The sequence below is a fragment of the Lytechinus pictus genome, chromosome 12 (genome assembly GCF_037042905.1).
Source record: "Lytechinus pictus isolate F3 Inbred chromosome 12, Lp3.0, whole genome shotgun sequence".
Taxonomy (NCBI): Eukaryota; Metazoa; Echinodermata; class Echinoidea; order Temnopleuroida; family Toxopneustidae; genus Lytechinus; species Lytechinus pictus.
This window is the reverse complement of record NC_087256.1, coordinates 7,747,337-7,762,450: the sequence shown is the minus strand read 5'-3', so window position 1 is coordinate 7,762,450 and position 15,114 is coordinate 7,747,337. Positions and strand designations below refer to the sequence as shown.

The 15,114-nt window shown below is 35.0% G+C and overlaps 1 protein-coding gene across 1 annotated transcript in view; it reads right to left on the bottom strand.

The window, feature by feature from the left end:
* LOC129273466 (lateral signaling target protein 2-like) overlaps positions 1–14,789 on the bottom strand; it is a 37,737-nt gene extending 22,948 nt beyond the window's left edge. The window contains exons 1-2 of the mRNA XM_064107395.1: positions 14,292–14,789; positions 6,198–6,351 (exon numbers count right to left, since the gene is read on the bottom strand). Coding sequence (XP_063963465.1) covers positions 6,198–6,351; positions 14,292–14,327 — 190 coding nt within the window. The 5' untranslated portion in view covers positions 14,328–14,789. The remainder of the gene's footprint in view (positions 1–6,197; positions 6,352–14,291) is intronic.
* Between the last annotated feature and the right edge of the window lie 325 nt (positions 14,790–15,114).

Sequence of the window (15,114 nt, the reverse complement as noted above, 5' to 3'; positions counted from 1 at the left end):
TTTGTACACTTAAGTAATTATTAGATGCATAGTAATCAACATTATCTCAATCATCTCTCAAAAGCAGAACTTCATCTCAGCGCCTGGAGAAGCAAATATTTCCACCCTGTATCATCTCTCAAGAAATATGCGGTGATTTGAAAATGGAAGGTCATCATGACGTAAGAACTTCCAAATCGAAACTTAATCTAAGAAAAACAGGTCACTACCGCTTGTCATGATACTAAAACCCTGGGCACTTGGCCCAGTTACAGTACCTGAAGATTAGAACCTTGATCAAAAACTCAACCCCCCCCCCCTCCATTCAGACTACATACTTTTCATTTTAATTAATAGCCTGTTTAAAGAGAGTAATTCAAATTCATGGGTTTTCTTTGAAATTCAAATGTGTGCAAAATAATAAATAAATTGGAAAACCGGTCTATTCAATTCCTACACTGTACAGTGTACATGTACATCATAATAAATCACTTTTAGTTTAAAAAGGATTCAAATCAGCAGAAAGTCAATTATCAACTATTAGTTATTACCTCCATTTTCTCTCACAAGATTGAGTTTTTGCATAGTTCACTTTAAGTTTGTAGAAAATTTATGCAAAAAGATTTTTTTTTACAAAATGAAAATGTGAAGAAAACCATGTAAAGTTTCTTTTAGAAAGTCTCTTCATAAATTGTATGACTCCTCATCTTTACATTACATGTGTAAATGTTACCACATACATGTACTGAGCATAATTTTCCTTGTACTAATGATTGCCTTCATACACGTACATGTACTGTATGAACAAGCAAAATTTTGTAGTCTGAAAGATGGAAAGGGTATCGTAGATCCGGGAGTCTGTCACCGGCGATAAGCAGGCAGCGATTGGACTCTTGATGATATCTCTTGGTATCCAGAGGATATTAAGAGCAGTACCTGTCCTTCCTGGAGACCCTCCAGACAGGCAACACTCTTCCTCCAGGAATGACACCCTAAAAACTCTTTATTTGTACAGGCGTTTCCGATCTCCCTAAATTGCTCTTTCGATATTGATCTTTGATTAATCTTGGTTACTTAATTTTCATGTCAGGATATTTTCCCCTTTTTGGAATGAGGTTTGTGATGAACATTTCACCATTTTTAGATTGTATATAGTGAGATTATGAAATAAGAGCTTCTCAACACTTGAAGGTGTTCTTTCGTTTGACAGATACTCATGAAGGAACACTGAATTCCCTTTTCTTTTATATTCTGGGAATAATCAGACAATTGTAAAGCTTTACTTCTTAATCTGAGACCTTGCTCCAAAATGCATTGATTACTAGTATACATACTGTACTATTGTTGTTTACCCAAAATCATTGATTTCAAAACAGAGACAACTACCTGTTTGTATGGTTGCTTCAATAGTTCTGGTATGGGTTATTTTATAGAAGAAACAACAGGGGTAAGGTGTAGGCTACATGTTATGTATATGTACATGCACATATGTAGACCTATGTTTAAAAAGGGGGCTCAATAATTAATAGGGAAAGGCAAGCAGCATGGGTGATTCAAAACTACTGCTTGTATGAAAGATAAATTAAAGTAGTTGCGCAGTAAACACCAATTTCACGAGAAAGTCAGTAAAACCAGGCTTAATTGTCACTATATCATCGAGGATCTAGATCTGGTACAGTAACATTAACTAAACTTTGTGAAATCTTGAAATCTACGCTGAAAAATGTTCACACTCAAGATCACCAACACAGATAAGCGCACGTGGGACAGTGTATTATTATTGCTTTGAATGTCGGCCTGACGCTTGACCCGGATCCCGTGCTAATTTGCTAATTTCTCAGCAATTACACAATTTCTTCCAGAATCCTTTGGCACATGTTTTTTATTTATAAATACAAACAGACACTTTGGTGGTTATTTCATTGGATTCTGTACGAACTCATTTTGAAATCATCACCACAACTGGCATTTATCTTTAAAGCTTGTTCAGAGAGATGTTACCCTGGACTCAGACCTTCATTTTTTATGAGCGTGATCGCACTGGCGCTCCTTAAAAAAAATAAGAACAAAAAATCGCGCTCCTAAAAAAAAAAAAAAAGCCTTCACAAAAAGTTGCTGAAATTTCACATTTTACCTCTTTATATTCACGAAATAGGCATCTGTTTTCCATAATTCCTTAAAATTATTTTGATTTAGTTGGAAACTACCGAAAAAATGAAGAATATTCACCTCTTTCCCGACTCTGATTTGATTTTAAACTCGGTAAATATTGTAGTCCCATTTGTAGATTTTCATGGCAACACCATGGAAGTCTACATGAGGGACTACAATATTTACCGAGTGTAAAATGGATTTAAAGAGGTAAAATGTGAAATTTTAGCAATTTTTTTGTACAGTATTTAAAAAAAAAATGTTTTAAGCAGGAGCGCGATATTTTGTAAACGTATTGACCCAGGCCTAATTTCACCACAGATTAATTAATAGCTACACAGCTATTGCATATAGACGATGTTAAGCTCAATTGAGCTCCTCAAAAAATAAGGAGAGCGATTTATTGAGCTCCACGAAATTATAAACATGAAGGACTGTGGACTCTGCATAAAATTCAGCACACATTCAAACTGTTTTATGATAAATTTATTGTCCACTATTGTACTTGTACACGCATGTGTACGTGTACATGTATGGGTAATAAATTATAGAATTTAATTGTACGATCAATTCATTTTATGTTTATTGGGTCACAGGGAATTAAAATAAATTCCTCTGCAATATACAGTGTATGAGGAGCAATACAGAATGCTGTCCTGGTATTATGAAACGCCCCCCTGCAAGGGAGGCGCGATAGCTCAGTCGGTAGAGCAGGGGTTTTGGATTCCGGTGACCCGGGTTCGATTCCCAGCTGGTGCGCTAGTGCCCTTTGGTAAGGCATTTATCCTCATTACCAGGTCCCTCGGAGAGGACCTTAAGCCGTTGGTCCCCTGGTTGCTTGCTCACAGGCATTCGTGCTTTCTTAGCAGTCAGGTAAAAAACCTCGGTATAACAATGTGAATGACAAGTTCAACCATGTACCGGTCCAACTAGACCCCAATGTACACAATTATATACATGTACTGTACATGTTGTGTCCGTGGTAATAACATACACTGTAAATTTGTAGAATACTTGGAACCTCTTGCTGGAACTGGCGTTATGTTTAATAATAATAAAACACTTTAAAAATATGTACAATAAAATGTGAATATTAGTTTATACAGGCACCATTCTCATTATTATTAGAAATTGTTAATTTGGTAAATCCATCAATGCAGAAGTAAAGTTTCCTGCATTTCTTGACCCTGTTTCCTGTGGTAGTCCAACTTTTTCCACTTTCCATGCTCTGGCTTCGTGATCAAAGTTTACTCTCTCAGAAATGCCTAGGAATTCGTTTCACCCAACCCTTTTCCATTTATCTCAAAATAAAATTGTAAGGCCCATTTATACAAGAAAAAATGTGTATTAAAAAAAATATGAAAACACCTGTCTGTATACATGTACATACAGAATTTGTTTGAATTTTAGTGTCACTATTTTGTACATATTTCTCTGAATTCCATACAATTGTGATAATTCAGTAACCCAAATTTTAGTCAAATTTGATTTTTTTTTTCAAACTATCCTACACATGTACAGTAATCTAAGGTACATGTGAAAGTTAATTTGTTTTTAATCATGGTCTGACTTGAGGGAAGGGTGGAGTTCCAGCAAATTTTGAGGAAAAAAACGAAGAGCAATAAAGCTCATTTTACCTGTGATATATTTGCTTGCAATGTATACTTTACAAGTTTAAAGTTAATTTATGCCCTTATACAGAAATAGTCAAAGAAAGCAACAAAATAAAGATACATACATGCATTTACATGTAGGCCTAATTCCATAAAAATGAGAGGGAAAAAATATGGGACAGACAAAAATAAAAATAAACTTGGGGGAGAATTGAAGTAACGTTAAATTGAAGGAAAACGAATAAAACAAAGTGATTATTTTCAAGAAGTATATTAAACAAACAGGCATAAATGTACATTCCAATATCAAATTAGCATGCACATACATGTATGAAAAAAAAGACAAAGTTAAATGAAATGAATACATGTAAAGGAGCTCTAGGAGAAATTTGAAAAACTGTATTGAGCAAAGAGTGTAGCAGGAACATGAGTGGCATCAAATGACTTCCTATCAATACTGCTGGATTGTTTGTTCTAGCACCAGATGTTCATCCATAGGAAAATCATTTAGTGACATCAGGCGTGAATTCTTAAGTCTGAAATAACAAACATGAGTATGTGTGGAAATCACATTTGGAGTAAGGTTCAAGTGAGGTCATCCGGAGTTTGAAAGAGTCCGCTCTTTCTCAGAAAATAATAGGCAGGTCTGGTTTCAGCATGGCACTCACATGTTGAGTAATGAAAAAGGTTTCAAAGGGATGGTCCAGGCTGAAAATAATTATACAGTGTATCTAAAGAAATAGAGCAAAATTCAGAGCAAAATGCTGAAAATTTCATCAAAACTGATTTATACAAATAGCAAAGTTATTGAATTCTTAAGTTTAGCAATATATTTTGAAAGCAGTTATATATCCAGGTCGTCATGAATATTCATTTGATAGGCTGATGATTGTTTCATTATTTCACACATGTGTGAATGATATGTACAGTATCCCTTGTAATGAAATAAGTTGCAGTGATGAATATCTAATTTTAATCGGATGTTCTTCCAATATTTTTGGTTCTTGAAGGAACATTTTTGAATAAACCTAATTTCATATAATAAAATACAAAAGAACAAGTGGGAATATGACATGAGTTTGCTCATTGAATATTTACGAAGACATGCCTAGAACTGTTTCACCCGAATAATGCAACTCTTGAAATGCCATAACTTTGTTTAAATATTCCTTGTCTGATTTTGATCAAATTGTCATTGTTTTGTTTGTCTGAGTTTTCTTAATCTGTTCAAATCATATCATTTTCAGCCTGGAGTACCCCTTGTAAAGCAGTATCCAAAGACATTATATGCATGTACATGTATTGTATGAGAGAGGATGTCTCCTACTACTGTATCTTGTACCCACTGTATCAAACTACATGAAGGCCTACATGTACATGTATGTAAATCATCTTTCAGATCAGCAATATGTGTACATGTATTTAATATGAAATAGGCCTGTAAAGTAAATCATACCAGACAACTCTGCACTGTCAATGAACAGTAATAAACTGCAATATGGAGCGATGCATGCATTTTTTGTACATCAAATGACATGTACGCACTATTTTCTCCATGTATGAGCCCTACACCTAGACAGAATCGACTACCAGTAAACCAAAACAATCCACTCCCCCCCTTAATGGTACATGTACACGTTCATGTATACTGGAAGCATTTGCTCCCTACTAAAAAAAATCCCTAAGAATGCCCACTAAAATGAGTATAACCATGTACATGTATGCAGTGGTTATATTACAGTTCATAAATTCCAATTTTCCGAGAATCTGTTCTATACATAGAGGCAATGCGTGGGCGGGTTTGAGGACAGACAGCTACTTTGATCATCCGCATCTTGACTGTCTGCCTGCTCACATTTATATATGGTGTCACGTAAATGGACAATTCTTTCTTTCCAGATCGAGTTAAACTGTACAACATATGCAAGTAGGATCTTTGCTCGAAGCAATATAGTATGTAAACAAACTCTTACTTTATAAGGTTTCTTACCAGACAAATCTCATCAGTATAGAAGGACCTGTGACTAGAATACTATGGCTTTTACAAGTTTTGTCTCTCTGTATGAAACATGTAAGCCTACATTTTAATACAATACTTTGTTTCAGTAATCACAAATTACTGTAAGCCTATGGAATTATACACAAAATATAAAGATTGATAAAAGATGTATTTTACAAGTTATTACAAGATTTTTGCAAATTTGTATTGAAAAAAGTGTGATTTTTATATTTTGTGAATGTACATGCATTACCAATTATTAAGATTTTTAATGTGTATGTTCCATAACATTAAACATTGAACAATGAATGCAATAAATATGGACACAGTTTGTCTAGAATTTCAAACTCTTTATTTCAGTGTATACCGTACATGTACTTGATTTTAAGGGCTTAGCATCAAAATTCATTTATGGTCAAATTGTCCGGAATGGGTTTTAAAATGCGAATACTGACCAAGAACTTTGTCTTGACATATCCTGAGTTGGTTAACAAGTACAGTACACCGGTCTGGATCTTGCCTCCCATCAAAGCTATCAAGCTCATGTGATACACCATTCAGCTCTTCATCGGCATAATAAAACTGGGCTAGTAGCTGACTGTCATTTTTCTGTAAAATGAAAAAGGGAGAAAGATAAGGATTAAATTATTTACCCCCATTCTTTATAGTAAAGAGAAATCATCCCAATATGCACTACTGTATGTACACATAATTCATGCAATTTTGAGTGGAATTATAATTTTCCTTTATCATTATCATTATCATCATCGTCATCATCATTATCAATACAATCATTGCTTCATTTGTACACCCTTGCAACTGTTAAGAGAAGTTCTAGCTGTACAGTATAATAATTTATACTGGCATTTGTAGATTTAGAATATGGTTGGAAATCATACTGATATATATATGTATGGCCATTATAGCAAATGTATTATAAATACATTGTACATTGTTTCTGGTATCATGGCATGTAGAGTGTTAAAACGTCCAATGCTAATTTGCTCTCTTTCTTTTTCCCACTCAAAGATATTATCATCATACAATTTCCCATTAATCAACAAACAGATAAACCATGATTTCAAAGTGACTTTCACTCATAATAAAGTTCAAGTTGGCTATCACACAGATGCCAACAGTGTATAAGATGGAAATTTCCCTGTTATGTGTGTCTGCGTGTGTGTACTGAGCCGATCAAAGTCCGGCATGACCAAAGGCACTGTATTATCTCCTGTTGTCTTCGCCAGACCTTCCTCAATGAAATATTCAGTGGCCATTCATAATTTACAAATCGTCTCTGATCTGCAAATCTGCACTTTTCTGCACATGTACATTTACACATATTCAGCCTTCATGTGAAGTGTACAGGAAAAATCATCCCAATAATAACAACTGAGACAGGGAGATCGTCAAGCCCATCCTTTTAGGGTCATATAACAGTTATGCACACTTACATGTGGTATTTTTAGTTTTTAACATCAGTTCACTATTCAGTGAAGGAACTTTATGCACATGGAGAAGGCCACAAACGGGATCATATTCAGCCATCCATCATTTGTGTAGTTGTGTTGATATCTTTTTTTCAACTTGTTACATTATATGTATTTGTGCCATAATTGTGCTATAATTACTTGCCTTCCCTAGAACAACATGCAAGTTAAAGCTCCGAATAAGTATTCATAAACTAACAATGGAATAAGAAACTGGCAATCACTTTAATTTAAAATGGCATCCATATCAAATTCGAATTGTCACAGAATTTAATATGACCTCTGGATAGTGCAAGTTTTAATTACTAAAATAACTTTCGACTGGTCAACAAATTCTTACACAGTGCAATGGTTAAAAACGTAGCTATATTTAATAATCAAAGTAGTTTAATCCACATTATCTTGTCATTTATGTCAAATAGAGTCCACACAGATTAGCGAGATAATCAACAAGGTGACAAACTGAACGATCCCTCATTTACATGTAGTAGCGATTACCAAATGACATTGTAAAAATGTGTTCAGTACCTCAGGGCCATATTACATGTACATGTATATGCATAATACTCCAGTATGAAAATGACACAATTTGAATTTTATCAAATCAAAGAAGTGAAACCCTATGATTAAAAGTTTGATTATCAGATTTAAAAAAAGTTGCTTTCTTCATCTAAAATTTTATTTTGTTTTGCTAGTTCAATTAACTCCATCGATATATATTTAACACTTATTTCAGAAAAGAATATATTGGAAATGTAAAAATAAATTGGAAATATTTAAATGTACATGTACATGTACAGTATCATGTGCAAGTCCCTGTACATGAGGATTGTAATGTACATGTATGCAACAATTTATCTGAGTATCTGAATATTAAATAATAAATGCAACATTGGAGTAGCTGACCCATATTAAATGATCATAAACAATTCAAATTCAAATGAATTTCATCTCAAAATGCAATTACATTACTACATGTAGGGTCTAGCACAAATTTCAATATGAAGCCAGTCCAACAGCCTCTGCAGGCAACGAACCATGTAATTACAAAGCCAGGTAGCGGTGGGCTTTATGAATCCATAATAAAGGATAAACATTCATGGAGGTGTGGAATACTCAAGCATTAGGTGGTTTCAGACCGCCTCGAAGTTCGCCAGTTCCAGGTATTCTCTGATCGGGAAATTTACCCCGATCAGAAAATACCAGGTATTTTGGCGGTCTGAAAGCAAACTACGCGTAATATCCCCGAAAGAAAATACCCGATAAATAATAGGTACTTGGCGAAATTACGAGAACTTTCGCGGGGATTTTTCCAAGGTCGTGGGTATTTTGGCGGTCTGAAAGCAAATTACGGGAACTTTTAGCCCAGCGTGTCGTTGGGTGCGGCGCCGTGCATGGGTTGCTGCTGGGCTAGTGATTTTGAATTTCGCGCCTTGCTGCTTATCAGACCATACTGCGCATGCTCGTAACTTCAGGAACTTATCCCGAAGGGTATGTTTCAGGGCGGTGTGAATGCAGGAATAATTAATGGGTATTTTTCAGCCTAAAAAAGTTCTCGTAATTTAACGGGGATTCTTGTGATCGAGGCGGTTTGAAACCACCTATTAGGCTATTGTGATTTAATATTAATGAAAACCTAGCTGCTCAAGGCTGGTGGGTGTTTCTATTCTCAAATGTGGGCTTGTACACTTTACTACAGGTACAGAACTACATACATGTATGCCCCATGATGAACAAGTAGGCCTACATTGTAAATTTCTGTAGCATCTCTACAGAGTACATACATTGTACATAAGTTTGGTTAGCACAACATCAACGTACATGAACATTGTGCAAACTAAAATACAGTAAAATGTACATGTAGCTATCACATTCATGAGGCAGGTGTATACATAAAGTCTGCTTTTAGTTTCTGATGCAAATCTGAAACTGTGCGGGATTCGACTAACTTTTTTTAACTGTCAGCACTCAGCAAGTTACATGTACCTTTGGTGACAAATAATTCTGTATGCCAAATTTTTTCAATAATTGATTTGTTGAATATCAAAGCGATACATCTGTATGCAAAATAAAATTGAAATAACTTCAGACATACTGTACATGTGCATACTAGATGTAGGCCTTTACATGTACAACATTACAGTCTTGATTCAATTACTTTAAGTTTTAGTTTTATTACCCTGATTATTTTTTTTTAACCTTGGCTTTACATGTAGGTCTTGGCAAAAGCTGGCTGATAAAGGGGTACTCTACGGAAACACAGTTCCTCTGACTCATGGAATACTGCTGATACAGTCAAAAATCTATCTCCTTTTCCTTGAACCACAGCCTTGCCATCCAAGAAACCATCAATATTTTCTCTCCTTTTTTTCTTTCCAGAATAACCTCTTTCATGTATGACTACATACATGTATCACCATTGATACTATAAAAAAATAATACTAATAATTATAATTTACATGTATACTGATCCCTGCACATGATGCTCGTTTACCAGAAACAATTTTTTAAGGGAAAAAAGGTCTATAATTAAAATACATGTATACATACACGTACATTGTACCATACAATGTAGCTAAAATTGTAAAATTAATTGATAAATTTATGTGTAGTGACAATTTTAAATCACCATGATGAAGTATGAGACTTTGTTGCTTAATTTTATTAGTAAATAAATTGGCCTTAACTTTCAAGTTTTTGGCTGTTCAATACAAACATACAGTATCTTGTCTACTGATCTACAATTTACTCATACACATCTGTATTGTGATGTAATTTTGAAGAATAAATATTGTATGCTTGCTGAAATCAAACATGAAGCAATCTCTTCATCTACATGTACTATACATACATGTATTGATGTATAGGCCTACAAGTATTATTCAACTTTATAAAAAATGTGTTTTTCAAGCCTTGAAAAATGACAGGTTCATATACTGTCAAAACATTGTGTTGGTACATGTAGAATTATAGACTTATCAAAAGCTGAATAATCAAATGATTTACTTCAATAAAAATACTGATGACAAGTAGGAATTTAATTGGCAAAGACATCAGAATGTACATGTGATGTAGGTCTACATGTACCGTAAATTAAATTCATGCAAATGATGAGAAAATTGGCATACAGTGTATCATTGTTTTGATTTAAAAAGATGAGAAACAATAAATTCAACTGAATAGCATTCCATGAAATGATCATCAGTCATTAACTAACAAAAATCAAGATTGAAATTTATTTGCTGGCACCTTTTACTCAGCTATACCAGAGTACAATATGCACAACTACATGCATACAAACTTAGGCCAAAACTAGGGTCTACAGTTTAATAATAAAGAAAATGATTCTTTAAAGGACAAGTCCACCCCAACAAAAAATTGATTTGATTAAAAAGAGAAAAATCCAACAAGCACAACACTGAAAATTTCATCAAAATCGGATGTAAAATAAGAAAGTTATGACATTTTAAAGTTTCGCTTAATTTCACAAAACAGTTATATGCACATCCTGGCTGGTATGCCATTGTCAAGTGAAACAGTGATCAATTCCTCCCTGAACATGTGATATTAGCATTGCTTAATACTATATGATTCAGTCAAGTTGGTCCCTATGGTGGTCTGTAAAAAATGAAATATTGTATAATTCAAACAATAAAAAACAAAAGAAATAGTGAGTGAGGGACATCATCGACTGTCTCATTTGCATGTCACTGTTTTGTGAAAAATAAGCGAAACTTAAAAATGCCATAACTTTCTTATTTTACATCCGATTTTTATGAAATTCTCAGTGTTATGCTAGTTTGATATTTCTCTATTTATTCAAATCAACATTTTTCTGGGGTGGACTTGACCTTTAATAAATGATAAAACCTAAAACCAAATTGCAAAGACTGCATAATGGCCCAAGAAGGAGGAAAAGGAAGCTTATAGAAGTCTGCATCCATGCCAAATTTTTGTCCTAGAAACATGACCTCTCGCTCTCACAGAGAAAACTACTGTGTCAACATTGGTAAGAAGTGGAATTTTACCAATAGTGACATCATACCTGTAAATACATGTAGTTCACTAGGCCTTGTCACTACACAGCGATAGTCTGCTGGGCAAACCCTTCACTCGAGTTAAGGGTCTGAATGTGCAGCCTACTCATGCCTTGTGTACTGAAGGCTCTCTCGCTCCTGTATTGGAACAGCAAGTGTAGTATGTGCTAGTCTTTGCGTGGAGGCACACTTGTTGATAAAAGTTCCAATCAGGGTCTGTGCCTGCAGACTAACACAGCGATACAATATACCTTTCGATGCACCGTATTGTCACTTTTTGACAGTATTTAATAGTAAAAGATCTCAAATTAATGACTGATTCAATTCAACATGTAATTTACTTTTGAGTGCCTAAACTGTATACATGTCATCAAAGAATCTGAAGATATAATGTTCATGTTCAGAGTTCTAAGTTAAAACTGAGACTGAGAGGTCCATGTAATTAAGTCCATGGATCAAAACCCTGAGCTTTGTTGACCTCAAGCCTCTCTAAGCTAAGCTACAATGTACGGTCAGACAACAAGTGGAAAGCCTCTGGCAGTCCTACCTGCATTTACGTGATTCAAATATATAGCAGCAGTGCTGATTTCTAATTACGGTACATGTACAGGTATATTCACAATTAACACCATTCATATGATAATAAAATACTACAGTATGTTCATTGACCATAAATTACATTTGACCTTGATCATGTGAACTAAGACTTGTGCAAGACGATCATCAATATTACTTGATTCCCCTTTAATACATGTATGTCCACATTTCATGAACTACATACATGTACATGTTGATCCATTTACTTTCGAAGTTAGGCTACATGTACATGTACATGTATGATGCCAGTTCAAAATATACCCACAACATGGCAAAAGTTCTTTGACCTAAATGGTCATTGACTCTAAATGACCTTTGACGTTGGTCATGTGACCTAAAACTCAGTCAGAATGTTAAGAAATAACTGATCATCCTTATGTCCAAGTTTCATGAACTACATGTAGATTCATATGTACTTTCAAAGTACCTTGATTTGATTAAGATTTTTTTTATTGACCCTTATTGACCTTTGACCTTGGTCATGTGACCTGAAACTCAGTCAGTAATACTTGATTACATCATGGACCTATTGTAATAGGTCCATGATTACATGTACCTTATGTCCAAATTTTATGAACTACATTACAAGTACGTGTACTAGGTCCATATAGTCCATATACTTTCAACGTTATGATGACATTTAAAAAATTTAACCTCTGGTTATTAAACCAAAACTCAAGAAGAGAAGCAAATATTGGAAAAAGTAAAATGAGAGGAACAATTAAAAACAAGTTTCATCAAAATCGGTTATGCAATAAGCAAGTTATATGTTGTACTTTCTATGGGGATCCTCAAATTGGTAGACGTGCTTCAAAATGGCTGATTTTGAGGACAACTCTCTATTTGTTTTGTACACAAATTTTCAGATTTTCCTCATTATCTTTCAAATTGCATCTTGCCTCCTTCTGAGCACAACATATGTCATGGGAAAATATATTTCACACCATATATGTCAAGGTCAGGAGGAGATAATGTGAAATATGTAAAACAAAGGGTAAAATCTGAAAATTTGTGTACAAAACAAATGGAGAGTTGTCCACAAAATTAGCCATTTTGAAGCATGTTTGCCAATTTGAGGATCTCCATAGAAAGTACAACAAGACTTTTTAAATGTCCATAACATTTCTTAACTGATTTTGATGAAACTTTTTTTTAATTGTTCCTCTCATTTTACTCTTTACAATAAGATTGCTTCTCTTCTTGGGTTTTGGTTTCCTTTACGATTTCAATGTTTGGCGCCGCCATCGGTAAAGCGGTGCTTACAATACAAAGAAAAAAACCCTCTCTCCCCAGCCCCACTTGCTTGATGATGTTGAACATGTTTCAACTCAGGGTAAACCATGAGAAAATACCCAATTATATGAAATAGAGATATAGAGAGAAATGTCTTTGAAAAATTCTAATAAAATTGCTTACTTGTAGGAAATGACAATAACACAGTCTCAGTGAAACATCAGCAACAGATAGAGACTAAAGTTTGCTTCAAACTGACATATTTTGTATTTAAAATTAAAGTAAAGTAAATTTCAAATCTTGTCCCCGATTAAAATAAAAACCCACATATTTTTCTTTGCATTCTGGCAATTCCCTCTTTTGAATAAGCTATGGTGACTAAGGTGAAAATGGGAAAGGAAGATAATGTACTTGAGCCCCTAATCTCTATCAAGAAAATTCACTAATGACATTTATATAACAATCTTGTTTCTTATTGTACTTCCCCAACGTTACGGACGCGAGCGTCGCGTAACGTTGGGGAAGTACAATAAGAAACAAGATGGCGGCGTAAACATCGGGCAAGTCTCTTCCGTCTTTTCACAATATTTTTTCATTTTTTTGATGAATTCTTGTTTTAAAAATAACAACGAGAGCGTAGAAATGTCGGAAATGAAGTTTTATCCCATGTACATGATTTAGAGCTAGATCTTTTAGAAGGAAAGTAGAAATCTCGGGGGTGAAAGTTTCAGAAATTCAGGTTTTGGCTTCCATTGTGTGGGTCTATGGGATAGAAGGCCTGGCTTCGTATGAGAGTGACCTTACGTTAGTAAATGATTTTTACTCTCTAACTTTGTTAGAAGCCGCCTGGCTACCATGGCTACTGCCACTGTCGATCAAGCCACTGCATTTCACTTTTACTTTTAGTTTCACTCAGTTTTCAAGATTGAGTTCAATTCAATAGACACACACACTCAACAAAGAAATTATTCTGTTTTGAAAAAAAGGAAAGCAAATTAACAAGGCATCAATACTCAATAGTCAAAACAGACTAGTTTGCCTCTATTCAAAATAACAACAACACCAACTCAGTCACATGTACTGCATGGTAGCAATACGTGTGAGTGCTCTCAAGTCAGCTCAGTCAGATCACGGTCTGTCAACTGGTATAGGCCCTATTTAATTTAGCAAAATTACATTACGGTACATTTACCTTGGGTTTATAAAACCATTTTCGTAAAGCAAGCATCCTGATTCATCAAATAGAATAAAGATAGGCAAGTCGAATAAATCTCTTTCCTTGGCTTGGACGGTGTAATTTTATCCTGATTTGTCGTCTGAGCTGAGTCGAGTAGCTCAGCTACAGTAGAAATAGTAGAAATAAAATATAGTAGAATGATAGCGCACAATGCACCGGTACCGTATTCGTGAATGAAATTTAATGAATATCAGCGGTGCATGCAGTGCTATATAGGTAGCTTAGCTAGCTAGGCTAGGTGTGTGTCATATCTATGGCCTGGTGTGTATCTTTGGTGTGCATGTGATGAGCAGAACCGGTATATTGCATGCGCATGAAGCGCAGACTTGATGCAGATAATGTGTGTGTGTACGGTACCAATCAATTATACACGTAGTCTAGTTCTAGACGATATTAAACGAATTTATTTGCACCGATATATACGTTCTATTCCGTGCGTACGCCCAGCCGAGTGTGCGCGCAAAACCGAGAACCTGTACTCCGAGGAAATATCGTCTAGATCAGTTGCTCAGCGGTGACGTCAGAGGTCAAAGGAACGGACGAGTGCTCATGAATATGCATGAGTTACTTGTCAATCTCGCTGCGCCGAACAGTGCAACGTTGTTTACGTTTTGCACACTCGTTATCAGCTGTGTGCATACATTGTGCACGTGGGATTGATGTAGTAGATCTATGCAGCGCAGGGACGTGAGCGTCCGTGATCTATGTGATGTGAATACATGTACATGTATCATACGACAGTTTAAGATAGTTCATTACTTTTAAGGCTACAAATAGA